Genomic DNA, 27,511 nt, shown 5'->3' with positions numbered 1-27,511 from the left:
TCATGATGGAGCGTAGCCTGGATAACGTTCTCTTCTCTGACACCGCAGTCAGAGAGCCCAGGTCCAGCCCCACAATGTCCCTGGCTTTACGGATCAATTTGTTAAGTCTGTTGGCATCCGCTGCCTTCAGCCTGCTGCCCCAGCACACAATAGCATAGAGGAAGGCACTAGCCACTACCGACTCATAGAACATCCTCAGCATGGTCCGGCAGACGTTGAAGGACCTCAGCCGTCTCAGAAAGTAGAGACGGCTTTGCCCCTTCTTGTAGAGTGCATCAGAGTTCTTAGCCCAGTCTAGTTTATTGTCAATGTACACGCCCAGGTACTTGTAATCCTCCACTATGTCAACACTGACCCCGTGGATTGAAACAGGGGTCACCGGAGCCTTGACCCTCCTCAGGTCCACCACCAGCTCCTTTGTCTTTGACACGTTGAGCTGCAGGTGGTTCTGCTCACACCATGTGACAAAGTTGGCCACCACATCCCGATACTCATCGTCATCGCCATCTTTGATACATCCCACTATCGCAGAGTCATCAGAGAACTTCTGAAGGTGGCAAGTCTCTGTCTGGTAGGTGAAGTCCGTGGTGTAGATGGTGAAGAAGAAGGGAGAGAAGACCGTCCCCTGTGGTGCTCCCGTATTGCTGACCACTCTGTCTGACACGCAGTTCTGCAGGCGAACATACTGTGGTCTGCCAGACAGGTAGTCCACAATCCAGGCCACCAGGGGGGCATCCACTCGCATCGCCGTCAGCTTCTCACCCAGTATAGCCGGCCTGATGGTGTTGAACGCACTGGAGAAGTCAAAGAACATGACTCTCACCGTGCTGGCAGGGTTGTCAAGGTGGGCGTAGGCGCGGTTGGTCAAGTAGATGACCGCGTCCTCCACTCCCAGTCGGGGCTGGTAGGCGAACTGGAGGGGGTCAAGGGATGGTTTGACCATAGGCCTGAGCTGCTCCAGGACGAGTTTTTCCAGGGTCTTCATGATGTGGGACGTCAGAGCTACCGGCCTGTAGTCGTTGGAGCCACTGGGTCTAGGCTTTTTCGGTACAGGAACGATACAGGACATTTTCCACATCACGGGGACCTTTTGGAGACTCAGGCTCTTGTTGAAGATCAGCTGTAGCACATCACACAGCTGGGGGGCACAGGCTTTGAGCACCATGGGGCTGACGCCATCCGGGCCAGCTGCTTTTCTCGTGTTTAGTCTCCTCAGCTGATTATTCACCTGGTCCGCTGTGATGGTCAGCGTGGGTGGGGGGGGAGTGGCATCATCAGCTCTGAAGCCCATCGGGGGGGGGGGAGAGGGGGTGTGTGGCCTCGTCTCTGGGTGACGGGGTATGAGGGGGGGGGGAGGTGGGCCATCAGGGCCATCAGCCGGAGCCAGAGGGAGAGAGAGGGGGGGGGAGAGCTGTGTGGCGGGGGCTGCTGTTGGAATGCTGCAGTCAGGAGAGTCGGGGGAGGGGGCTCGGAGGAAAACTCGGAGGAAAACTTTCCTGCCGACTGGACAACTACAGGTAGGACGCTTTGCGGCGGTGGTTTTAGCGTAACCTATGTGGGGTTTGGCATAACCTTCGTTATTTCGAATCCCACATAGGTTACGCCAAACCCCACATAGGTTACGCTAAAACCACCACCGCAAAGCGTCCTACCTGTAGTTGTCCAGTCGGCAGGAAAGTATCGCGGGACTTCACGAGACTTGGTGACCGAGATCACGTTTGAGGTAATTTGATCCCTGTGCGACTCCAGGAAATAGCCTGGGGGGAAATATCACTCTGGTGGATGTTGACGGATCAGATTATGGCCATATGTGGCGAAAACGGGAATAAAAATAGCTATTTAGATGCAGGAAAGACAGGCTTCCACTTGGCCCCAAATCAGCTCCATTTTACGACTGACTTGGATGCTATTGATCTCAAAACAACGCTAGGACGCCCAGAAACGCCGCGGATATCGCTGGGTGAGTGGCCAAATCATAATTAATGCCAGGAGATGGGTCCAGGTTAAAAAAACCCGAAATTCTCCTTTAAGCTTCAGATAGTCGAGCGAGGCACCGTAGCCATTCCTGGGCAGAGCGCGCGCGATGGGAGGAAAGTAGTAGTAGTAGTTTATTTGACACAATGTAAAATCCACATAAAAGCTTCAAATGAAGACAGTTTACATACATTAACACATCTGCAGAGGATTAAGTACACAATAAAGCCAAAGGCTTATTATTGTGCTTGCTGACAAGCAAGGCACAATCTTAAAGTCCAACATACTTAATATTATTATATCTGCCACAAAAGTTCTACGCGTAATAACTCCCACATCTTTCGCACGACATAGACATGCCAGACCTCAAAATGACCGGCTTATTGAGGACAGGTGTGCTATGACTTTTCTAAGGGTTTGTGAAAGCGGTTTGGCCGCTATTCGCCATTAAGCGCCATTTTTTTCCCCATTGACTTGCATGGGGTTTCGAAAAATCTTGCAAAATCTTGCAGTAAATTAGCTGTAATTCAGAAACCATAACCGCTACAGCTACCAAACTTGGTAGGGAGGTGCACTGAGGGGTCTTTTACTATCCCCGAAAAAATTGCACCAATTGACCAGATGGTGGCGCTATAACAGCCCTCCTTACCTTTTGGTCCATAACTTTTGACCCGTAGGGTCTATCATCAAAATTCTTTTTTCCCTGGATTCCTTGGGTCCTCCCGCATCTACTGAACTAGGCCACGCCCATTTCCGTCAGACTAGATTTTCAGCCATTTTGCATTTTGTCCAAAACAAAAAAAATTGCCATTTCTCCTTGAAATTTTGTCCAATCTTCACCAAACCAACGCACACATCATGTGGGGACTGTCCTGCACAACACTGATTTGGAAGTTTTTGAAAAAAATGCACCGTTGCGATATAATCCACTTCCAATCTTCTGTGGGTGGGGCCTATTTCACAAAGATCATCCGATGCTAACCAAACTTGGTACAGGTGTGGACGGATGTACTCTGAGCCTATAGCACAAATATTGTGTCATTTAGCCTTTAGGGGGCGCTATAGCAGCATTCAGTGCCTGTCCCTTCTAAATTGTTTTATTTTGAAGGGCGGCAGGAAGTGCGGATTCATTGTCATTATGGCCAGCCTTCCTTCTTGTATGACACTTGACTTGACGCACGCTATTGTACAGACAACAGACACACCTATACTTGTATCACAGTGGGTATATCACTCATGGTCTCCCTCTCATTTGCATACTGTATGTTTTCAGCAGCTCCAACTCTTCTCTGTTAAAAACCAAATGCTAAAAGTGTACTGGAAACAGGAATCCGGTGAGATTTGACCAGATAAATAGAGCTTAAGAGCAACTCTGAGCAGCAGTGTTGCATGTTGGGTAGAGAGAATGATCTAGACTTGTCGCCAACCATGGGAGGCCTGTCTGTTCTGTTAGCTGCTGTGTTACTGTAGCAGGGAAACATGTCCAGAAAACAATGAACTGAACCCATGGGTAAGTGTCACCACTTTGTGGTTGTTCATTATATACAGCCAGCTGGGTTTGAAAACATAATGGAAGAGATAGCCTAGTGTGAATAGCCTAGTGTGAATGGAGGCTGTTAGCCACAACAACTGTGCCTTATAGGCTAACCTCAGTCAGCCAAAACAAACACCTTGTCCCCCTGGCGTTAGGACACACTGTTCATCAATGTTTGGGACTAGTTGCAACAAGCTAATTGAGCTAATGCTAGCGTTAGGCCAGCGTTTCTCAACTGGTGGGTAGCGTCGCGGGGCCGTTTTGATTGGGTCGCGGATTTTTTTTTTTTTTTTTTCATTTGTTAAATTCAGATGATTGAAACTGGATTAGCCTGACCAGTTTTACTTGTTTAACAAGCTGAAGCATATGCTCTGCCTGTAATTCAAGAGAAGTCTGCCTTTTCATTTCATATTTAATTTTAGTTCAATTCAGATGATTGAAACTGGATTAGCATGGCCCCAGTTTAATTAAAAGTTATGACCAGTTTAACTAAAAAGCATATATAAAAGTCTGCCTTTTTATTTAATATTAGTTAAATTCAGACTATTGAAACTGGATTAGCATGACCAGGTTAACTTGTTTTATTATTATTATTATTAACTTGTTTAAAAACATATAGGCATGTAATTCAAGATAAATCTGCCTTTTATTTCATATTTCATACAGTTCAAATAAGACTTTCTGACCATGACCAGTTTGACTTGTTTAAATTTAAAAACATATAGGCCTGTAATTCAAGTCTGCCTTATTTCAATTGGTTTTTAGCCCTAGTTGCACTTCTGTTGCACTTTTTTGTTCATTTGACAGTGCATGAAGGCATTGTGTATTAAATAAATGCGCTATTTTTTGTGCAATAAATTTGAGTGGTTTAAAAAAAAATCTGAAATTTGGGTCGCGACTTCATGACAAGGAAAATAGTGGGTCCTGAGGCTACACCAGTTGAGAACCACTGCGTTAGGCGTTAGTTAGCATGCTACCCAAGCAGCTTCTCTGGCTGACTGGACACATGACAACCGATCAGCAACTCTGTAACAAAACTAAAAGGGTAACATTACTTTGGTGACCAGGGACTATTATCAGTACATTTGACTTCTTACACTAACATAATGGAAGATAGCCTACATTAGTTACTGGCCGATTAGATGCAGCCATTGATAGCTTTTCACTTGTGTGTTTGCAGCTCTGGTAAGCCTGCTAGTTTTGTAAACAGTTGTTGTCGCAACCATAAACATGAATGACACTACAAGGAATACTACTTCTCTGGAGGTTATCATGTCCTATTTTCCTTGAGACAGTTGGAGACATTTACAATACATGGTAATTATTGATGCTGTAGTTTGCAGGTAATGTAGTTTTAGATTGCAGAGATTGGGCTAGCCTTTTGTGTCTCTCTAGTAGGCTACAACCAGTCTGACTTCCCCACCTACCAAGTACTTCTACTCCAAAGTCCTTTTACTCACATAGGCACACCCATAACTACTTAGTCCCCCTAGGTCCATGGGCAGGGACCTTGGAAGCCAGGCGGTGCATGGCGAGGACAGCAAGCACAATTACATTTCGTTAGGAAATGTAGACATTCTAGTTTCCATTGTGATCCTCGATCCTCGGGAGGGAAGAGAGCAGTAGAGGGAAGCAGCCTGGCGAGCCCCGCTTTTTCCAGGCTTATAAGACTCTTTAATTTAATATTTATTATTATTTAAAGTACCCGATTCTGATGTTGCCATCAATGGTTTCAATATATATAGAATTGATAGGAAGGCGAAAGGCGGAGGGGTGGTGATATTTGTCAAAGATCATTTAGCCACTTTTGTCCTCTCAGCCATCTCTGTTCCTAAATGTTTTGAGTGTGTTGCTCTGGATATTTGTGTAGGAGGTGATGCTCACATTATTGTCACAGGTGTGTATCGTCCGCCTTCAGCTCCAAAATCAGCTCTCGAAGATCTTGGGAAGATTTTATCAAATTATGCTGCATCCGAATTGTTAGTTCTGGGTGATTTGAATTTAGATTGGCTCTCAGAGACCTCCTCTAACCTAAAACAACTCTGTTTGGAGTTGAATTTGTCTCAGCTTATTCGCTACCCCACTAGACCAAACATAAAACATCCCGAAAAATCTTCTCTGATTGACATTATCCTAACAGACCGCTCAAATATCCCCGGAGTGGAGTTTTTGCCCAAGGCATTAGTGATCACTGCCCGATAGCCTGTGTTAGATTGATCAAGTCTCTTAATTTGAAAGGCCTTATTAGAAAGCGAAACTTTAAAGATTTTGTTGAACAGGGCTTTCTTCATGATCTGTTTCATTCTGATCTAAACAGATTATCTTTAATTCCTGATCCTGAGTTAGCTTCAAATTATTTCAATCAGATTCTTAATTCTGTCACTGATAAGCATGCCCCGTATAAAAACTTCAGAATAAAACATCGCTCTAGTCCCTGGTTTTCAGACGTAGTTTCAACAGCCTTGCGTCTCAGAGACTCTGCTTGGTCTACAGCGAGATCTACGGGTAATTCTGCTGACTGGTTGCACTTCCGAAAGACGCGAAATAAATGTATTACTGTAATTAGAAAAGCAAAATCTGACCATTATTTGGCGTCCTTCACAAATGCCCAGGGAAATTCAGCTAACTTTTGGAAAACGGTAAAGTCATTAAAAAGCATGCCTACCTCCGCTCTCCCTCCACAGATTGTCTGTGAGAACAATACAATCACCGATAAAGCACAGATGTGTGAGGTATTTAACAAACATTTTGTTTCTGCAAGTCATTTATTTGAATGAATGAATGAATGAAAGCTTTATTTCAGACTTAAAAAAAATAAAAAAAATAGTACCGGTAATATACACAAGTAGTATCAATGTTACAAAATTTATATATTTACAAGTGAAAAAAAAAGAAAAGAAAACGAAAAATTAAATAAAAAAATAAACAATAATAATCAGAATACGTGACAGCAACGAGGTCCGAAAAGGAGTAGGATGAAGTACACTGTACTTATTTAGTCCCATTTGATAGACTATCCGACCCCACTGGTTGTAATCACACTCCGACACAAAAAAATACTCCAATTTCCCCCACTCATATAGTTTCTCATTTAGACCTGTAAATGATTTCGAAGTCCGTAATTCACTTCTGCTACTAAACATCAAGAAATCCAAGGGCGAGGACGACATCGCCCCATTCCTCCTGCGCCTTAGTGCGCACCTCACTGCTGCCCCGCTTGCCCATCTTCTTAATTTAACTTTTTCTTCGGGTGAAATTCCTGCCGTTTGGAAATCAGCTTAAGTCACCCCCCTGTTTAAAGGAGGTGACCCAAGCGATTCAAATAATTATCGACCTATCTCCAAGTTATGTTGTTTAGCCAAGGTCATGGAATCCCTGGCGAACAAACAATTGCGGGCCTTCTTAGATGCACACAACATTCTCCATCCCCATCAATCAGGTTTCAGACCCGGCCATAGTACCGTCACTGCCACATCTCTCATCCTCAATAACATACTAAATAAAATAGACTCTCGACAGCATTGTGCAGCTGTCTTTGTAGACTTATCAAAAGCCTTCGATACTGTAGATCATGGCATCCTGTTAAACAAATTGTCTTCTTTCGGTCTGGATGACCTCTCTGTCAGATGGTTCACCAATTACCTGTCTGGGAGAAAACAGGCTGTTATTGCCGACAACTTCAGATCCAATTTTGCAGCTATCAACAGGGGCGTACCCCAGGGATCGATCTCCGGCCCAATCCTATTTACCCTGTATATAAATAATATCTCCTTACCCTTCGAGCACAGTAACGTCCATTATTATTAGGGCTGTCCCAAACGATTATTTTCTTATTGATTCGACTAACGATTATTTTTTCGATTAGTCGATTAATCTAGCGATTATTTTCTATTTTTATTTATTTATTATATAACAATAAATTTACCCAAAACAAATAAATAAACAAAAACTTCTCAATTTCAGTATTTTATTTAACCATCTCATTCTCGTTTGGGGAAAAACTCTTCCACACTGCTTTGCTTCCTGAAAAGAGAGAGAGATAAATAATAATATAATACTGTAGGGAGGGACATATTTATAATTAGTCTAAGTCTAATTTCCATGTCTGTTATGATATGATCATATGAATTATTATTATTATTTATATGAATCTTATTATATAATAGATAGTGCCTGCCTATTTGTCAGTTGCCTGCTCTCATCACGAAAATACTGGACCACCTGACACATAGATTAAATTGATCATCATCATGATTCATCACTGTATGTATGAACCCTTTCCCTAAACTGAGGAGGATCAGTATTTTTACAGGACATGGATTTATTTAATCACTGGAGTAATGTGCATTGTGCAGCTAACTCAGCCAAATGTATGTTTGCATCAGTGTGGGGGTAAGGAAATAAATAATACAAACGATTTACAGACTAACAGTCACAGACTGTAACAATGGTCTGTAACGTTAGTTTTGATCTCATCTTACATGGCCATGAACCCAAACAGAAGAATGTAAAAAGCCGAATAGCACTGTTAAATGATGCACGCAGTAAATTAACGTGAGCAGCAACAGACTAACAATGGTCTGTAACGTTAGTTTAATCAATTTTCTACATGTTAGCCGTGAAAGCAAACGGAAATATGTACGTTAACGTTAAACGGCCGAATAACACCGTTAAATGGTGTAATGTTATGTTCGCTGCGGTGCAGAAATGACTACTTTTTCCGGCCATCGCTGCCATCTTTTTTGTTTTGTGACGTGTCGACGCACGTAGCGTGCGTCGACGTAATTACGTAGTCGACGTCATCGATTACGTCGACTCACTAGGACAGCCCTAATTATTATGCAGATGATACCATCTTGTACTGCTTCGGGACCACCCCTGCTCAGGCCGCTGCTAGATTGCAGACTACATTTGATGCATTCCAAAGGTCTCTGTTTGAACTCAAATTAGTTCTAAATTTAAAAAAAACTAAGTGGATGCTGTTCACTAAATCCCCTGTCGTCGAAGACAGTCTTGGCATCCACTCACTTCAGGGTGAACAAATACAGTATGTTGATTCCTATAAATACTTGGGCATTTGGCTGGACACTAAACTCTCTTTCCATGTACATATTGATAATCTCACAAAAAAGCTACGGAGAAAAATTGGTTTTCTATATAGGAATAAGTTGTTTTTCGTGTCATACAAGAAAATCACTTGTTCACTCATTAATAATGTCTGTTTTTGATTATGGAGATGTACTGTACATGCATGCCTCATCCACCACCTTGAAGCCGTTGGATGCAGTGTATCACAGCGCCCTGTGCTTTATAACAGGTGATGGCTTCTGTACACACCACTGTATACTGTATGAAAAAGTGGGCTGGCCCTCCCTGTCGGCTCGAAGAGAGCAACACTGCCTTTTATTTATTTACAAAGCACTAATTGGAAAGCTTCCCCTTTATCTGTCTTCACTCCTCACTCATAACAACACAAGTCATCATACCCGCTCACAGTCTCATATCAGACTGCTCATTCCACGTGCGAGGACTGAACTTGGAAAGACGGCTTTTTCTTTCTTTGCCCCTAACAAATGGAACAGACTCCAGGATATTTTGAAACTGGAACTCTTCATCCCCCTAGAGTCCTTCAAAGCGCACATCGAGAGCACCAAGCGCGAGGAGTGCGCATGTTTTATTTAATGTACAGTACAGTATTTAATCTTGTCTCGTCTGTCTGCAATTTTGTTTTCCTGTATGTGTATTGTTGTACCAGGGCGCCCTTGTAAATGAGAGCTCGCTCTCAAGAGCCCTCCCTGTATAAAGGTAAATAATAAATAAAAATGTCTTCCCCCCCCCCGCCCCCGATTTTTTATCCCATTTTTATTCCCCGTTAGTGCGTTGCTGCTCCACCCTCTGCCGATCTGGGGAGAGCCGAAACTGGCTCCATGCTTCCTCCGAGACATGGGCAGTTAGCCAGCCACTTCTTTTCACCTGACAGGGGAAGCTTCACCGGTAGGACATAGCACGTGGGAGGATCACGCTATTCCAACGAGTTCCCCTCCCTCCGAACAGGCGCCGCGAACGACCAGAGGAACCACATTAGCAACCAGGATAATGCATGTTTTTGGTGAAGGGGGTTCCTATATGAAGGAAACCCCCGGGAGGCACGGGGAGAACATGCAAACTCCACACAGAAAGGCCCTTTTGATGACCCCACCCGGGCGGTGGGCACTCGAGGACATGTGGACGGGCACACATTCCTTCAGCGTTCACAGCGTCCCAGGTGGGAATCGAACGCAGGACCTTCTAGCTGTGAGGCGACAGCGCTTACCACTGCTGAGCTCTATTGGCGCCGACTAGCTAATTGTTATTCCCACCCCCCCGGCACTCATTGGATGTCAGACCAGATGCAGTCAACTCAGTGGAGTGGGCAGAGTCAAAGGTCTGGACCAGGTAAAGGGCTCTCTGTTACTATGCTTACAACACTTTTGTGTCACTTATGAAATCAAAAAGGTACAAAAGGCGATACAAAAGTTAAAAGCAGGTGCAGAACTTGTGAAATAAATAAATCAAACTTCATGCACGGCATTCAAGAGTCAAGTGTTTTCATGTCAACGCTGGGCTAACAAGAATGCTTTGTGAATCACTAGCCCTGGGCTAAGAGTTAGCCATGGGTTAAACATCTGAAGGAACAGGGGTTAAGCTAACCCTGGGCCAACCGTTAGGCCTAGGCTAAGAATGTGCTGTGTAAAGCCCTACACCGTTTGCTGCCCAACAGAACTGTCTACTATAGGCAAGCACAGATCCTGTGTGGTGGTTGCTGTTTGTGTGTGTGTGTGGTCAGACAGGGGCTCACATGTTTAATCAGCAGGAGGTGGTGTGAGTTGCTGCCGATGTCCATGTCTGCGCTTCAGAAGAACAGCAACAGTCACACAGGCAGCCAGTGGTACAACCACTCCCACTCGACCATATCCATGTCTGGCCCCGTCAGTGGCAGGTGCAGGACCTGAAAAGCAGAAAACAGATGTGTCAGGTAAATAATGACGAGCCAGGAGAAAACTCCATTTCCTCATCATCAAACTCATCAGTGGCTGTGAATAGTCAGGCGGGACAAAATTCACCTTGCAAATTTGTGCTGTTTATTGGCGTGGCTCTTGGTGTGTAAAAGCCTTAAGTGAGCAGGTGGAAGAGTTACAGAACCAGATCCAAGAGCAGGATTTGAAGCTAGAGCTCACAGAGGAGAGTCTGCAGGAGTGTAGTGATACGGTGTCGGAACGCACGTACACAGAGTACAGAGCCAAGTTATGGTGAGCAGATATGGAGAACTAAGATGTCAGATGTCATAGGCAGCGTTATTAACATGCAATTGTCATATGGAGGGGAGGAAATGTAGGCTAGTTGCAGAAAATACAGAGGTGAGCCACACTGAGGGGATCATCATATAATAAATACTGACTATCAAATCACATTATCATCACTGTTGAAGCCGTTACCCCCAGATTCCAACGCAATATTCCATAGTAGCCTATATGTGCAGTGGCTTCAATCAACTTCATCTGTTATCATTCATGTCAGTTTAGTTGAGTTGGGGAGGTTTCCCATATCTGCAATCAATATTATTATAATTTTTTTTAGAAAACCCACAAATCAAGTCACTATAAAGGCTCAACTTTAAACACCTGTTGGATCAGCGGTTGGTTAAGTCACTTGGTGATAGCCTATCAATTGATGTTAAATTAGGCTATTGAAGCTGTGCGTCTCCTGCGCGAGGCGCAGGTGAGGCACTGAGCGTCCAGTTCATAGCTCACCTGATCCAGAGCAGAGGGGTTATCTGTTACATGCTGAAAATATGGACTTGTTAACAGTGTGTCGGAATACATCAGGAACTTCACAGTGAGACAGAATTCTGTGCGTTATGGAGTGGAGAAAAGTGTTGGGCAAAACAAAACAAATAGATGTAGGAGTCTCTTTCTTGCGCTTCAGCCCCTCCACAGAGGGAGGTGATCTCAGAACAGGACCAGTATAACAACAACAGTTCAATGGGTGAATGAACCCAAAGAGGATCCTGGAGCACACGATTCACTGGAAACATATTTGAATAAGGTGCAGACTAACGTTTCAACACACACAGCATCTTCATCAGAGTCTAACAGTAGTGGCAAGATTACAAGTGGTTTAAACACTGTGAATCCAATGCCTCTTCACTCTGAAGAAGACACTGTGCTGTGGAAACATCAGTGCTACATCGTTGATCTGCAACAAATAAAGACTTTTTAAGGTTTATTATTATTTATTATGGTCCATCTTATATTTCAGTGCAGAGCTTCTTCAGACCTGGTCACCAACCTGCAGCCAAACTGATCACCTCAACTCACCTGGTTCTTCAACGGTGAGGTTGATGATGCAGTTGGGCTCAGTGTTAGCATTGGCTCTCTTACTGCGTTTGGCATTGCTTGTAACATGGCACTCATATGTCCCAGAGTCGTCTCTGTTCACGTTCTTCAAGACTACAGACAGGTTGCCGTTCTTCATCTCTCTGTCCAGCAGCTCCACCCGGCCAGCAAAAGACGAACTCTGGTGGGTCAGCTCTGACTGTTGGTGTCGGTAAAGGAAGACATATTCTTGTGGCTTCAGGTCTGGTCTGGTCCACTGCACCATGCTGGGGACATCATTGGGACCCCGACACTCCAGAGTGACATTCTCTCCTGAGAGCGCCGTTACATTTTGCTGACCTAAAGTTAAATGATACAAAAACACAGAGGAGAAAAGTCAACAACATAATTCTTCAGACATCAGCTGCCTGAAAGGCCTCTACTGTTCCAAAGACATTTATACAACTCTTTATTTAGTATAGTTTTAATAATGTCATCACTCAGTCAGCAATATTCAGATCTGTAGAACTGGTGTCGCTATTCACGGACAAATGAAAACGAACACTTAAAGACCCTCTAAAGTCATGTTTCAAGATGTATATGAAATACTCTACTTTGAATAATAATTTCTGTCTGATGGTTTTTCACCACAAAAAAGTTATTTTGTTAAAATCCTTAAAGGGGCCATATTATGCATTTCTTAATTTTGTATCATATATATGTTGTTACAATCTTGGATGGTCATATTAAACATGGGCTAAGCTTCAAATAAATAATGTGAAAGTGTTTTAATGTTACCCCCATGAACCACCCCTCGCGCCTATGAACTCTCGTAGACGAGATGACATGGATTTATGGCGATTTTGTGCGAGAACCATAATTTTTGTGACGTCAGTAAGGACTTGTTACCCTGGCAACAAAGCGTTGCCGCCGGCCGGCGCGCAGCGCGCGCACGCTAGCTCCCACCCGTCCCCTCTCTGTGTTTCAGTAACCCGCGGCGGCGTCACCACTCACCAGGCTCTCTCTAGCCTGGCTGTCTGGGACTAACACAACAGTAGTAGTCTCATGGAATAACGGATTCCAGACCGCAAAAACAAGGAGACGACATGGAAGTGAGCCAGGATGTAGGACTGAAGTGGTAAGTTCTGAAAATATGTGTCTCATTCCAGCATCGGTCCAATGTGCTGCTAGGAAGCGCTAACGTTACTTACCGGCTGGGTAACGTTAGCACTTGCTATTTAGCCTAGCAGCACAGCTGCCTTATAGACATGAACAACCGATGAATGACGAAAGGCACATATTTTCAGAACTTGTAACGTTAGTCCAACTTGCTGACTTCTCCAAGTCCTCATTTTGGTTTGGTCCGTGTAGCCTTTGCTAGGAGAGGCACACTATAGTCACAAGCATTTGGGAAGTTAGCTAACTAGCTACATTAGCTAGTGTGAAGCTCCCGGTGTAACGTTATGGCAGGCCGTGGTAATAGAATCCCTGCTTGGCCAGCCACTGAAGGAAATGTCCGGGTGCAGCCCGGCCTAGCGGAGCTGTAGATAGCTAGGGGGATGTTGATAAATCAATTGATAGCTTGCTTTATGTCCAAGTCACGTTTTTCATCGATGGTCAAATTCGTTTTGACAATCAGTTGCTCGTTGATATAATTGTTTTACAACTACCAAATTTAGTAGCCATAGCAGAGATCGCCTGTCTGTTTCTGTTATGCATGACTATCTATCTATCTATCTATCTATCTATCTATCTATCTATCTATCTATCTTATCTAGATAGATAGATAGATAGATAGATAGATAGATAGATAGATAGATAGTCAGACAGACAGACAGACAGTCGCTTCTACAGCGATAGCTCTCTGGGCAGAAGTTTGCAAACGCAAAAACTCCTCGCGCTGCCCACCTGGAGTATTTTCCGGAGGGTGGGGGTTCAGGGACAGGACCTAAAAACAGAGCGTTTCAGACAGAGGGTGAACTGAAGGGGGCAGTGAGAGCCAGTACAAGATAAACAATGAGTTTTTTAAACTATGACTGATGCAATAAGTTACTCTACTGGAGGCCAACAATAAAATAATAATACATTATATTAGCAAAATATGGGCCCTTTAAGATGACTTCCCCTCCTCCCTCATTTAAAAATCTGAAGCAACCAATCAGGGTGATCTAGAACCTAACTAGCCAATCACAGCATACAACACAAGCTTTCAACATATTCTCACTTCCAACTCATGACAAAGTGGCGGCAAGAAGGGTTCCTGAGAGTATATGATGAGTTAGGAGTGAGAATGTGTTGGAGCTTTAACTGCTGAATACTGGACAGGGATTGGCTGCTTGTTGAAAACAGCCTTTTCAGTGAGCTCAGAGAAACTTTCCACGTTCAGCAGATGATTGTGAAAAACAGTCTTCTAGTGTCAAACTCAGCACAGACATCATTCTGCTGAGTGAAGCTCAAACATCTAACTGAAGGAACAAGAAGAAAGAAAATGATTTTTGACTTTAGGGGGTCTTTAACTCATTGAGTGCCAAGGACGTCTTTCGACGTCCAATGCGTTTTTTGACGGTGGGACGTCGATCAAAGCCAGATCCATCTCCTGTGAAAGTATGGTGGCTGTTGAATGTGTAAAAGCTATTTTAGGGACCCATTAGGTGGCGACAGTCCTCTCCAGATTAGAGAACGGCCAGGAAAAAAGAGAGAAGTCATGAGGAAACGGAAATCGCATCGATATGCATGAAGCATAACGTTAGCTGTGCCTGTGAACAGCAGTCATCTGCTGCCACAATTGAGCCCCATCCGTGTCCGCTGCGATAGCCCATCCATATGATTTAGTTGCCGACACGGCGACACCAGCGTCTTTCTGAAAAGTTACATTATTCTCAGCTGGGAGCTGGCGACACGCTGTAAAAAAGCGGGGGGATGCAGCGGACTTTTCAGTGCAGATCAAACTCAGAGCAAACCGCAGCAGAGACACTCCTCCCACCACGGAGGAGGAGGAGGAGGGGGGTGGGGCACGCAGGGCACTACAGCATACAACCATTGATAGTACACACAGACCCAAGCAGCAGCAGGCTCGATGCATAGAGAGCAAACAAGCTAGAATAGGCTATCTGATGCCCACCAGCAGTAAATCAAGACCAGCAAGAAGGTGTAGGGTCTGCGCACGCAGGGGCTAGCGCTGCTCGTTGCAGCTAAAATTTTTTATTTTATATATACTTTTATTGAAGGAAATTATTTTTGAGGTGTCATTATATCAGAAAATATTAGCTTCAGAGTCAATCATGTGCTTGAAATGCTTCCTTTCACAAAAGGCTGAATATCTCAGATTCTAAATTGAAATGTGTCTTTTTGCTCAAAACAACCTATCTTCTCCGGCTCATAACTAAAGAACGGAAAATGGTATCAATAAACTTTTTTTTGCTGATGATACAATAGAGCCAGCTCGTTCTTTGTGCGTGTTCGGTGTTTACATAGTAATATCACACAATATTCTGTGGGCCTCGAGAAATCACTGAAAACGCTCTGAAAACTCTGGCACTGGGAGCGTCCGTTCTCCAAAAGTGGCTGGCACTCAATGAGTTAAGAACACTTCAAATGTATTTGGTAGGACAGCATTCATACTTACGGATCACATGAATCTCATATTTCTTGCGGTGGGGTTTGTTGTTGAACTCCACAGTGTAAACTCCACCATCATTTATAGCCAAACCATTGATAACCAAACGTCCAGTCGATGTATTCAGGTGTGTGCGGTTTTTAAACTGTCCATAGTCCTCCACAGGTGCTGCACTCTGGATCCATTCTGCCACCATGTTGTTTCCATGTCTCCACAGGATGCGGGTTATGGGTTTAGGAACAGCAGAAGTGTCTGGCACCAAGTCAAGTTTTCCTCCCAAGTCCAGGGTTAGGATTTCTTCTTGGGCTACAAGGAGAGAACAATTTATCAGTCAAGTTGAAAGTGAGTTTACACTTTTCCAGCCTTTTCTGTGATGGGTGAAACCCATAAATAAATCCAATCCAATCCAATACAGAGTTCTGCTAAAGTAACAGCTAATGATGATGATTTGAATATGTAGCCTAACATTAACCAATGCTGAAGAGCCGATTTGACTGTCACTATAAATGTCACTATTATAACTACCGGTATTATAAAGTATAAGAATATTGCTTTCCTCTCTGAAAAGACTCTGCCAGTGAACTGTGTCTCTGTGTCAAGGCAGTCTGAGGCATTTCCCTCCTGCCAAGATCTTCTTTGATTGACTAACAGCTCTGCAGCCAACCTGCCTCCTGATCATCTGAACTCACCTGGTGGTTCTTTAACTGTGAGGATGATGGTGCAGATCTTCCTGCGTGCTGCACCGTCTGTTTCAACATGAGCCTCGTATGTTCCAGAGTCGTCTCTGTTCACCTTCTTCAGAACTACAGACAGGTTTCCGTTTCTCATCTCTCTGTCCAGCAGCTCCACCCGGCCAGCAAAAGATGGATTATGGGGGAACGGGTCCGACTGGTCGTCTCGGTAAAGGAAGACATGTGGTAGTGGCGTCAGGTCCGGTCTGGTCCACTCCAACACAGTGATGGGGACATTGCTGACATCCCAACACTCCAGAGTGACATCCTCTCCTCGGTACGCTGTCAGCTGCTGCAGGGCTAAAGTACAATATGAGGGAGGAGGAGGGGGGGGTAATACATGGGTTTTATTTCAACAAAGTTATCACATTGCAAAAAAATTAAAAAGACTCTAGTCCTCCTGGCTCTAGTTATAGTCTATTGAGGTGTTTTGTTTTGCAGCTTAAAAACAGTCACAGCAGACAACACCAACTTCACCACTACAGTAGCCATTTCATTGTAGTGAGACAAACTTCACCACATGACCTACTATGCCCTCCAAATCCAAACCGCAGTGACTACAATTTTGGTCCAAATTGAGTTATTACTGAAATTTAACTTTTAGATGTTTGTTTCAGCATGTGACAAATTGGTAAAGTTCAGTCTTGCTCTATATTTGAGAAAAGTATACAAAACCCAACCCCAATTTATGCTGGTGGCTGGGGGAAGGGGTTTGTTTATGGTGGATTCGCAGAATGTAGAAGAGACAGTCTGGCTTGAGAGACTAGGCCATGGTGGGAGGGGTGTCTGGCTAGGTGGCACCATGGCATTGATGGAGCCCTGAATGAGTTGTGAGATTCACTGTGTGTGTGTGTGTGTGTGTAGAAATCTGGTAAAAGTAATTTCGTTATGTTTTACTTGAGATGCCTGAATTATTTCATGTTAGAAGCAGAGGCGCTTCGTTTTGAAACTCCAAGAAGGAAGTATCTGCCGTATGCAGGGAAGTACAGTAGCTTAACTACTGTGGAGAGTTAATTTTAGAAGGGGCATTACTAAAATGCGAGGCATCCGCCACACTGTCTGTTTGACCGTGGTATTCCTGCTCTGGATGATGCCTAGGTGACACTTGGTGCCCTACGCTCAGTGCGTTGTGCACGTGTAGGGAGCAAAACCTATAACTCCTTTGGCTGGACAGTAAAAAAAAAAACTTTAAAGCCATTTTTCTCAGTTTCATTGTTAGTGTAGTTACTACGGTTAGGATTTGTAGGGCTAATGGTGAACTCTAGGTCAGTGATTCTCAAAGTGGAGTACAGTGACCCACAAGGGTCCTTGAGGCGGTTCCAGGGGATCCCCAGCAAAAAGAGGAATAATTTATCACTATAATTCCATCCATAAGTAACACAATGACAGACTGTATGACTGTGTTGGTCATGGCTTTCATACACTTCCAGTAATAAAACATTAAAAACAACAAATCTGATCAGATCGGGTCTGTGGTCTAATTTGTGTCAGTTTAGGGTCCTGGATGTGAAAGTTATCAGAATCAGAAATACTTATTGGTCCCCGAGGGGAAATTGGCTAACGCTAACAGTTGCTCACATTCATGTAAGGAAATATATAAGCATAGAGAAATTATAAGAATAGAAATAAGACAACAAAGTAGAATGAAAATCAAAATATGTAAAATCAAACTAGAAACTTGGCGGAGGATATATGCCTCCGCCTCCGCCAACAAGTGAGCAGTCAACATCCATGTCTGTCGAGACTTTGACGTTTGAGCCAAATGTGAAGAAATGTCATCAAGGTGTTGTTACTGAGATATGGCGTTACCGAGCTTGAAAATGGCATTTGTGGGGTCACAGTGACCTTGACCTTTGAACACCAAAATCTAATCAGTTCATCCTTGAGTCCAAGTGGACGTTTGAGGCAAAATGGAAGAAATTCCATCAAGGCTTTCCTCAGAAATCGCGTTAACGAACATCGGACGGACGTACGTACGGACGAACAGACAACCCGAATCCATAATGCCTCCGGCCTGGCTATCGCTGGCAGAGGCATAAAAAGTGTCAAATTAGCCTAGCCTACATTATACTAGTGCAATACCTGTAATGGAGTGCTTGTTCCCCTCTTCCCCAATCACATTTCTCGTTTTTTTCCCCCTTCCCATTTTGTACTCTGTTAACCCACCCTAAGAATTTCCAGACAGACAGTCCTGGAATTATAGGATGGATAGATAGATGTATATACGGTAGTAGGGATGCATTGATCGATCGGCACGTGACCGGAAATGGCCGATTTTCAGCTGATCAGCCTCGACCGGTGACCGGCGCCGGTCGGCGTTCCCCTTTTTTTGTTTGGTCAATTACCTGCAGCTGCAGCTGCACGATTGTTATGACCCACTCACTACACTCAAAGCTAACATTGCCATGCTAAGCTAAAGCCTAGGCCGAAGCCTGGTGAGAGTTAGCAGCCAAAACTAATAAGAAAGAGCAGCTAATACAAATGGTTGAGTCCAGCACTAAAATACACATAACACCAGAGTTAACAAACTAAACCAATACTAAACACAACAGTTAACAAATCAGAGGTTCTGGAGGATGAGAGGAGCAGCACTGCACAGATAAGTTACTGCCTGCTAGTGATGCACGGGTCAGGTTTTTTTAAGGCCCGCCCCAACCCAACCCGTCATTGGAGCCAGCCCGCCCCGCCCGCCCCGTTAAAATATCTGAAAATCCGAACCCAGCCCAACCCAGCAGCCCGCAACGGCTAATTTAATGTAATATGTCTCCGGACGCAGGAGGAGCACAGCAGAGCTTCCAAGGTGTGCAAAGTAGGGATGTAGGTACTACCGGTACTACCCCCGAACCGCGGTGCTATTGCTGTAGAACAGGTTCTATACTAAGATTTAAAAAGACCCAGTACTTTTCCGACCGCTGCTATGACTGATAATGGTCAATATGAGCCTGTCTCTTTAAGAAATGCGCTGGAGTGAGTGACGTCATATCCACATGTCAAGCGGTGAGGAAAAGAGTTTGAGGAAAAAAAGCTGGCTGAGCACTGAGCAGACCCGCGCACATTAAAAGCAAACTAGCAAAGTAGGCTATGGCTAAACACAAAGCCTCTCCCAGCCCAGTTAGTAGCAGCAGCTGTGCCCTTTCACAGTTTACATCTAACGTTATGTAGGCTACTTTCACGCATACTTCAGTCAGGGTTATCGACAGTCCATATTATTGCCTCTGCACGTTTCCCGACGCTACAGTGAGAAAATGCGCTCGTTAACTAACGTTAACTAACGTTACAGCGGACTCCGCTGTACTAACGTTACAGCGGACTCCGCTGTACTAACAGCGGACTCCGCAGTAACGTTAGTTAACGAGCGCTCACTGTAGCGTCGGGAAACGTGCAGAGGCAATAATATGGACTGTCGATAACCCTGACTGAAGTATGCGTGAAAGTAGCCTACATAACGTTAGATGTAAACTGTGAGTAATACTGCCTGAATGCCCCACCCATGACAAGAAGTGCTAAACTGGAAGTTGAGATTACTGAGTATAAACAATTTAGAGACATCAGCCCTGCAGAGGATCCCCTGGCATGGTGGAAGCAACACCAGACAGACCTGCCCATCTTAGCTCAGTTTGCTAGACAATATCTCTGTATTCCAGCATCAAGCTGTGCATCTGAACGTGTTTTCAGTACTTCTGGGAATATCTGCAGTCCAACAAGATCTAGACTGACCGAGGAACATGTTGACACCCTCGTTTTCTTGGCTAGGAACCTGAAGAAGACATTGGGATGGGAGGGACTGAGTGAGTAAACTGAGAGTCAGCCAAACAGTGAGTCTGTCTACCACCCATAGGAGAACTAGGGTTTAGACTGAGTAGGCTGGGGGACAGAATGGGAATATGAAGCCATGCTGCTTGTTGAAGAAAAAAAGATTTGAGTTTCTGCTGCTATAGTGTTTTATTATATTATTATTTATTTTATTTATTTTACTTATTCCCATTTCCCACTGTTCAAAAGATTTGTGTTATGTTACTGAGTGTGTACTTATTTGACAAGTAAAAGTTAGACAGAATTTAAATGCCACCAATTATTTATTTATTGTTGTTATTGGTGTTTCTCTGAGTTTTTGCTGCTATAGGCTAGTGTTTTATGGTCATTTTATTTTCACTGGCATTACTTTATTTTACTTACCGGTATTCTCACTGCTCAAAAGGTTTGTTTTGTTCAGCATTTAAATGCCACACCAATTTATTGGTGTAATTGTTCCCAAACTCTTAAAATAAAGCCAAATATTGACATTGGACAGTTTCACTTTTTTTTTTACAAAAAGTATCGAAAAGTATCGAAAGTATCGAAATACAAATTGGTACCGGCACCGAAACAGAAATTTAGTACCGCTACAACCCTAGTGCAAAGTAGCTAATAACTCTGTCTCTCTCCCCCCTCTCTCTCTTTCACACACACACACACACACACACACACAGACACTCACATGCTGCCCTGCGCGACAACAGTTGTAGCCTAGGCCTGCTCTGGATGAGTTGCGCTGCTGCTTTCATGTCGGTCTTTCTTCAATTAATCCATGGTCTTCAGATAGCGCGACCGACTACGCTTCCCCAAAGTGCAGATGGCGTGACCGCGCAGTGTTTCAAATGGAGGTAGCAGGTAGAGGTAGGCACTAGGCAGGCTACAGAAACAGTTCTTATTCTTCCCCATTTATTTTAATTACCTCATGCGCTCTCAATTGGCCATGTTGCAGTAGTAGGCTAAACGTAGTAGTGCAGCAGGTGCGCACACGGCTTGCAGATACGGCCAGACTCGCTGTCTAATTTCTTTTAATTACCTCATGCGCTCTCAATTGGCCATGTTGCAGTAGTAGGCTACTAAACGTAGTAGTGCAGCAGGTGCACAGACGGCTTGCAGATACGGCCAGACTCGCTGTCTGATTTCTTTTAATTACCTCATGCGCACTCAATTGTTCACAGCCTACTCACATTGCAGTAAAGTTGACAAATAGATCACAGTCGAGTCCACAACAGAAAATCTGCGGTGGCATTATATGGACACTTCAAATAATAATTACAGCGAATAATCCTTCCAAAATGTTTGTTTTGAGACCACATAGGCTACCTCATTGAAGCGTTTCTTTACTCCATGTAGGCTATATATAGAGAGTGCAGCAGGAGTCTGTCGGATTGTGTGTACCTACGTGTGAGAGAGAGTTAACGTCTTTAAGGTTAATTACTCTGCGTGTTTCATTGCTCTAAATTATTTAATAATGTTGCTTTGTCACGTTCTGAGCCTGCCCCGCCCGCACCCGCGATATTTTCGTAATTTGCCAACCCAGCCCGCCTGCGGGGCGGCCCAGCCCGCGGGACCCGGCGGGTTCTGGGTGACCCGCGCATCACTACTGCCTGCCTCTGATCTGCCATCTTCAGACTGGAGCATATAAAGGGTCTGTGTCAATCAGCTGCCAATCTGCAACACCCATCACAGCAGTTCCCAATCTTTTCCCCAAGCCGACCAATCAGAAAGGACTCTGTAGGAAGACAGTCAAAGAGCAACTACCAGGACAACATAGTTCACACTGAACTGCAAACCCCCAAAATGGCGACGATTAGTTTAGGTTTAGCAAAACTCTACGACAACAAAATAAAAGAAACGGCACAGCCGTAACACCCCCCACCTTAACACATTGAATGCCAGCCATGTTTTCATTCCTGTAGGTAAGTTGTGCCAGGGGTGTTTTTGACGATTCTGGCTCATTTTAGAACAGCCGATTCTTTTCTGTTAAGAATTCATGAACATCAATCATCTAAAAATAACTAATAGAATGTGTGCTTTCTCTGTCTAAAAGAGTTAGTTTGCAGAGTTAGTAGTTATGTAGATATTAGCCGTTGAGTACAGCATGGTTTCAGCGTCTGGAAATTTATTCAGAGATAAATGGCTTTTTGTGAAACAGTCACTTTAACCATTCATTTTTGGCATCAGTAAGACCGTCAGACATTCTAAACAATAGTTTTGAACAGTAATTTCCTCCATAACAACAGGAAACACCCCTCTCATTCAAACTCCTCCCTCCGTGTGTCTTCTCCTCCTTCCTCCTAACAGCGGGCGTGTCAGAAGCGCGTTGCTGCTGCCTGCCTGCCTGTCTGCCTGTCGGGCAAGACGAGTCTGAAATGGATTACTGTAAAATCGCGTCGCCATTTCCTTGAATGGCTGGCTTGCTCCCGCGGTGTGTGTGTGTGTGTGTGTGTGTGTGTGTGTGTGTGTGTGTGTGTGTGTGTGTTCGCGCGTTGCTGCGCGGCTCTGGGGGGAAGGGATCTCTGTCCGTTCTGTGTGTGTGTGTCCGGGCTTCTGACTGTGAAATCGCCAAGCCATTTCCGCGGGAGGCGGCTGCTTTTGTGGCTTTTGGGTCCCGTGGCTGTGACTTCTCTCGGTCTCTGTCGCCACTTAGTGGTCGGTAAAATAGATTACACACATGCTCTTGCTCCAAATAGTTATCTCGAAGATGTAAAAGGGGTTGATTGATGTCCCACCGTAAAAAAAAAAAAATCTTTATGTAAGACGAGTTAGTCCGTCCTTGGCACTTAAGCGCTGGATTATGTAAGACGAGTTAGGTCGTCTATGGCACTTAATGAGTTAAGAAAAAACATCTTCCCCCAAAAGCATGTTTTTTTGTTTAAACACAGGTGGATAAATACAGAATTTCAAAATACTATTACAAAATTACACAAAACAACCCAGGCCTACGAAACACAGGATACACAATAGTACTCACCACCTTGGGGTTAGGAGGCTACAAAGACAGAAACTCCTCCAAAAACAAACAGGTTTAGCACACAAACTTTTGTACTTTTGGTTGGCAGATTTAATATTGACAGCTAACACAAGAACGAATATCAAATATTGCCACGACTACTAGAATAAACCAAAGCACTTGTCCACTGACAAAAGTAATCAGTATGCAGGGTGGGAATGCGTAGACTCACCGGGGCAGACATAGCTTGAGCGGACTCCTTTTCCAGCATTGTTTTCTGGACATGGAGATACTGAGTTGATCAGTCTCAGCCATCTCATGGTCCCTCACTTCCAGCTCCACCTCTCACGTGGAGGGCGAGTCCCAGGTGCTCTTGTCTCAACCCCAGCCTCCCTTTGAGTCACTGGATTAGTGTGGACTTGAGTGGAAGGCAGCTGACGTCACCACTGTCTCCACCTGTCCACCAGCAGTCCATGGTGTGGAATGGGCAGCCTCAACCACCCCTCCCACAACTGAAGTGCCAGACTCACTGCCCTGATAACACAAACGCTGGAGTGCATCAATCTTTCCCACCACAGCAACCAACAACTCTGCTTTGATACACCCACCACAAGGTTGGGCTTTCAACGCAAAAAAATCATATGAACACAAAAATCAAACACCAGCATGCCCGAGCTCCCGACGCCCAGTGTCATGACCAAGATGCCGCAGCCGAACGGTCACCAACACAGGCTAACACACAAGCTCACAGGTGCATCTGAAAAACACACAACACTATCAAAACACACAACTATCAAAACTGCCAAGCAAAGATACTTACACTTGATGGGGCAAAACACCAGAGTCACTACTTCAGCAAACTGAACAAAATGGAGAAACAAAGCAGAAACAGAAGCGAATAAACGAGCTCTCAACGAATGTTTAGACGAGCCCCCACATGTTATGACCCAGTCTAGGGATCTAGGTCACAACATAAAGTATACAAAGACAACCATGAAAAGTAAGTGTGATTTATTGGTCACACAACACAACAATCAACAAAAGGTACTGGACTCACTACACTCAAAGCTAACATTGTCATTCTAAGCTAAAGCCTAGGCCAAAGCCTGGTGAGAGTTAGCAGCCAAAACTAAGGCTGGAAGAAAGAGCAGCTAATACAAATGGTTGAGTCCAGCACTAAAATACACACAACACCAGAGGTAACAAAATTAAACAGTTCACAAAACAAGAGTTCTGGAGGAGTGAGAGGATGAGAGGAGCAGCACTGCACAGATCAGTTACTGCCTGCCTCTGATCTGCCATCTTCAGACTGGAGCATATAATGGGTCTGTGTCAATCAGCTGCCAATCTGCAACAGCCCCATCACAGCAGTTCCCAATCACCAATCTTCTCCCCAAGCCGACCAATCAGAAAGGACTCTGTAGAAAGACAGTCAAAGAGCAACCAGGACAACAGCAACACAATAAAAGAAACGGCACAGCCGTAACAACGATGCACGCATTCACGTGACGTGACACCCCAAGCAGCCAGTGTTTCCCATACATAAAGGAATTTGTGGCGGGCCGCCACAATAATATTTTGAGCGCCACAATAAGATGTTGACCAAAAAAAAAATTTTTTTTTTTTTTTTTTACAGTGCACCAGAACGCAACATGCAAGATATCCGCTGAATAAGTGTCCAATAAATGTTCATGTCATTCTGGCCAATACTTCTGTTATAGCATTTCAGTCTGGAATATGGAATATCTTTCAATAATGTATGATTTAGCTGCTAAATTGTCAAATACCGCCATCTGCTCGCTACCCAGGCACTTATGTATGTACTTAACCTAACTAACTTAACCTAACTAACTATCCGGTGTGCACAACACTGTCAGCCTAAACTCCGGCTGACACCCCAAAAACCTACAATCAGCTACAGAAAAATGTATATTGTTTGTTTATTTACTGGCCCCTCGCCTTCTATCATTTCACGAAAGTGGCAAAGCAAGTTGACTATCCCTGACCTATAGGGATAAATTTAGTTTGTCATTGTAAACCCACAGCACAGTAATGATGACTAGAGCTGGGTATTGGTTCAAATTTCAAGAATCGATTCGATTCCGATTCACAAGGTTGCGAATCGATTAATTTCGATTCGATTCGATTCCGATTCGATCGATTTCAATATGTTTCAAAATGTTTTTTGATCTGTACCCTGAATTACATGTCCAGTTATGTAACACAGGGGTTCCCAACCAGCCAAGTAGATACACGGGGAAAAAAAGTTGCAGACCTGTTGTCAATTTTAATGGTTTTAGTTACACATATATTTACTCACAGGTGGTGACAAAGGGTAAATAACAGCCTTTTCATCTGTCAATAAAGACACTTTCACAATTATGCACAGTGATTTGATTTCAGCCTATATAATTTCTAAAAGTAGATATTAACTCATTCTCTGCCAAAGACGTACCCGGACGTACTTTTAACAATGGCGTTCTGTGCCAAAGACGTACTCGGACGTACTTTCATGTTTTGGCTGTTTACATTACATCAGACACTTTCCCAGCCTGTGACATTGTTTCAAGTCAAACTGATAAAAGGAACCCGCTAGTTTAGTATTTATGGGTGGAGCCTGTGGTCGAAACAGAGTCTGACCGAGAGTTCTCGGATGGCGACGATGGTGAGGAAGACGCCAGCGTTTTTGTTGTTGCTCCACGACGGAGCGCCAGGGCGACGAAGGCTCCCCTTCACAGCGTTCTGATCCGTCTGACACAGATGAATCGGAGGAGGAGAAATGGGTGCCACTTGGAGAGAGCGATGACGATGGTAAAAAGTAGCCTATTTTTTGTATCGCGTTTGAGATTAAATGATCACACACAACATTCGAGTATAATTGTCACGCATTGTTTATAACTTATGCTGCCGGCATGACTCGCTTCACGTTTCCTCTTGCCAGCTCTCCCTCTCAAGGGAGAGCTCTGTCACACTCAAGGGAAGGGGAATCACATGGATACGTCAAACGCGTCAAACCGCGTCACACACCCGTCCCCAGCAACCAAGGCAAAACATGTGTCACATAAACATTTCAAAGTTTACAGCACTAACGTAGCTATTGTGTGATCTTCTGTGCTAACGTTAGTTATGAGAGGTAACGTGACAGCAGGTAACGTTACAGCACTCGTTATTCCTGTGTGTGTGTGTGTGTGTGTGTGTGTGTGTGTGTGTTAGGGCATTCACAGACTAGTCGACTAGTAAAACCACTAGTCGACACTGTGCTTAGTAGTAGACTAGTCGTTTTAGCAAAATAAAAAAAAAATAAAAAAAAAATGTATCTTTAACACGTTAACTGCCAGCGACGTATGCATACGTCAAAAAAAATCCAGCGCTTGACTGCCAGCGACGTATGGATACGTCAAAAAAAACGTTTTTTTTTTTTTTGACGGTGGGGCGTTGATCAATCCCTTTTACGTCTCCTGTACAATTATTGGAGGTATTGAATGTGTATAATCTATTTTACCGACCCACTAAGTGTTGACAGTGCTCCCCCAGACGAGCGAAATCAAAGAAAAAGGGAGCAAGCCATTCAAGGAAATGGCAAGGCGATTTTACAGTATTACATTCTCATGAAAATGGTTGGGGGAAAACGCTCTCGTTTTCGCACTGATTGCTGGCGATGCGGGATTGCAAATTTACATAATACATTACAGGTGGAACACACTTTGAAACACGCAGCATAAATATGACCAGAATCGCAAAAGCTTCTCTCAACCAAAACTCCCAAGAAGCGAGCGAGTCCATGCCGACTTCCTCAAACAGCAGCCTGCAGACAGGCACAGGAGAGCAGCAAAAGCACTGAGACTGTGACGGCCGCGGCAGCCAAGAAGAGGGAGGAGTTGAAGCAACCTGCCTCTCGCTCTCTCCCTCTCTCTCTCTCTCTCTCTCTCTCGCTCTCTCTCCCTCCCTCCCTCTCTCTCTCTCTCTCTCTCTCTCTCTCCCTCTCCCCCTCTCACTAGGATTAAACCTAGTGCGTCTCCCTCCCGAGAGGGAGGGAGAGAGAGAGAGAGGGAGGGAGAGCGAGAGGGAGGGAGAGAGAGAGAGAGAGAGAGAGAGAGGGAGGGAGAGCGAGGGGAAGGGAGAGAGAGAGAGAGAGAGAGAGACAAAAATGAATGGTTAAAGTGACAGCTCTATCGAATTTCACAAAAAGCCGTTTATCTCTGAATATTTTTTCTCATGCTAAAACCATGCTGTATTCAACTGATAATGCTTACATAACTACTAACTCTACAAACTAACTCTTTTAGACAGAGAAAGTACACATTCTATTAGTACTTTTGAGATATTGTATGTTCACAAACTCCAAGCAGAAAAGAATCCTCGGCGCTTGTAAAATGAGCCACAATCCTCAAAAAACGGCTTGGCAGAAGCTACCTACAGCAAGAAAAAAACGGCTGGCAGTCAATGTGTTAAGAAAGAACATGAGGTATTTACACGACATACATGGACTATCATATCCCATATCCCCCACAAAGAACATCAAAACACAACAAAACAAGAAAACTGCATAAGATACAC

The 27,511-nt window shown here is 44.2% G+C and overlaps 1 protein-coding gene across 2 annotated transcripts in view; it reads right to left on the bottom strand.

Moving 5' to 3' along the window:
- Window positions 1-6,277: 6,277 nt before the first annotated feature.
- Window positions 6,278-27,511, bottom strand: part of LOC310779800 (neural cell adhesion molecule 2-like) — a 45,012-nt gene continuing 23,778 nt past the window's right edge. The window contains exons 3-7 of one of the 2 annotated variants that reach the window (XM_083640302.1): window positions 16,168-16,509; window positions 15,488-15,784; window positions 11,866-12,222; window positions 10,347-10,496; window positions 6,278-7,154 (exon numbers count right to left, since the gene is read on the bottom strand). In XM_083640302.1, the coding sequence (XP_083496428.1) occupies window positions 10,351-10,496; window positions 11,866-12,222; window positions 15,488-15,784; window positions 16,168-16,509 (1,142 nt within the window). In that variant the 3' untranslated portion in view covers window positions 6,278-7,154; window positions 10,347-10,350. The remainder of the gene's footprint in view (window positions 7,155-10,346; window positions 10,497-11,865; window positions 12,223-15,487; window positions 15,785-16,167; window positions 16,510-27,511) is intronic. The other variant, XM_083640303.1, reaches the window with a different exon arrangement.

This window comes from Poromitra crassiceps, assembly GCF_964638095.1.
Source record: "Poromitra crassiceps genome assembly, chromosome: 7".
NCBI classification, from domain to species: domain Eukaryota; kingdom Metazoa; phylum Chordata; class Actinopteri; order Beryciformes; family Melamphaidae; genus Poromitra; species Poromitra crassiceps.
Note: the sequence above shows the minus strand (reverse complement) of the source record. Positions and strands in the feature narration are given on the sequence as shown.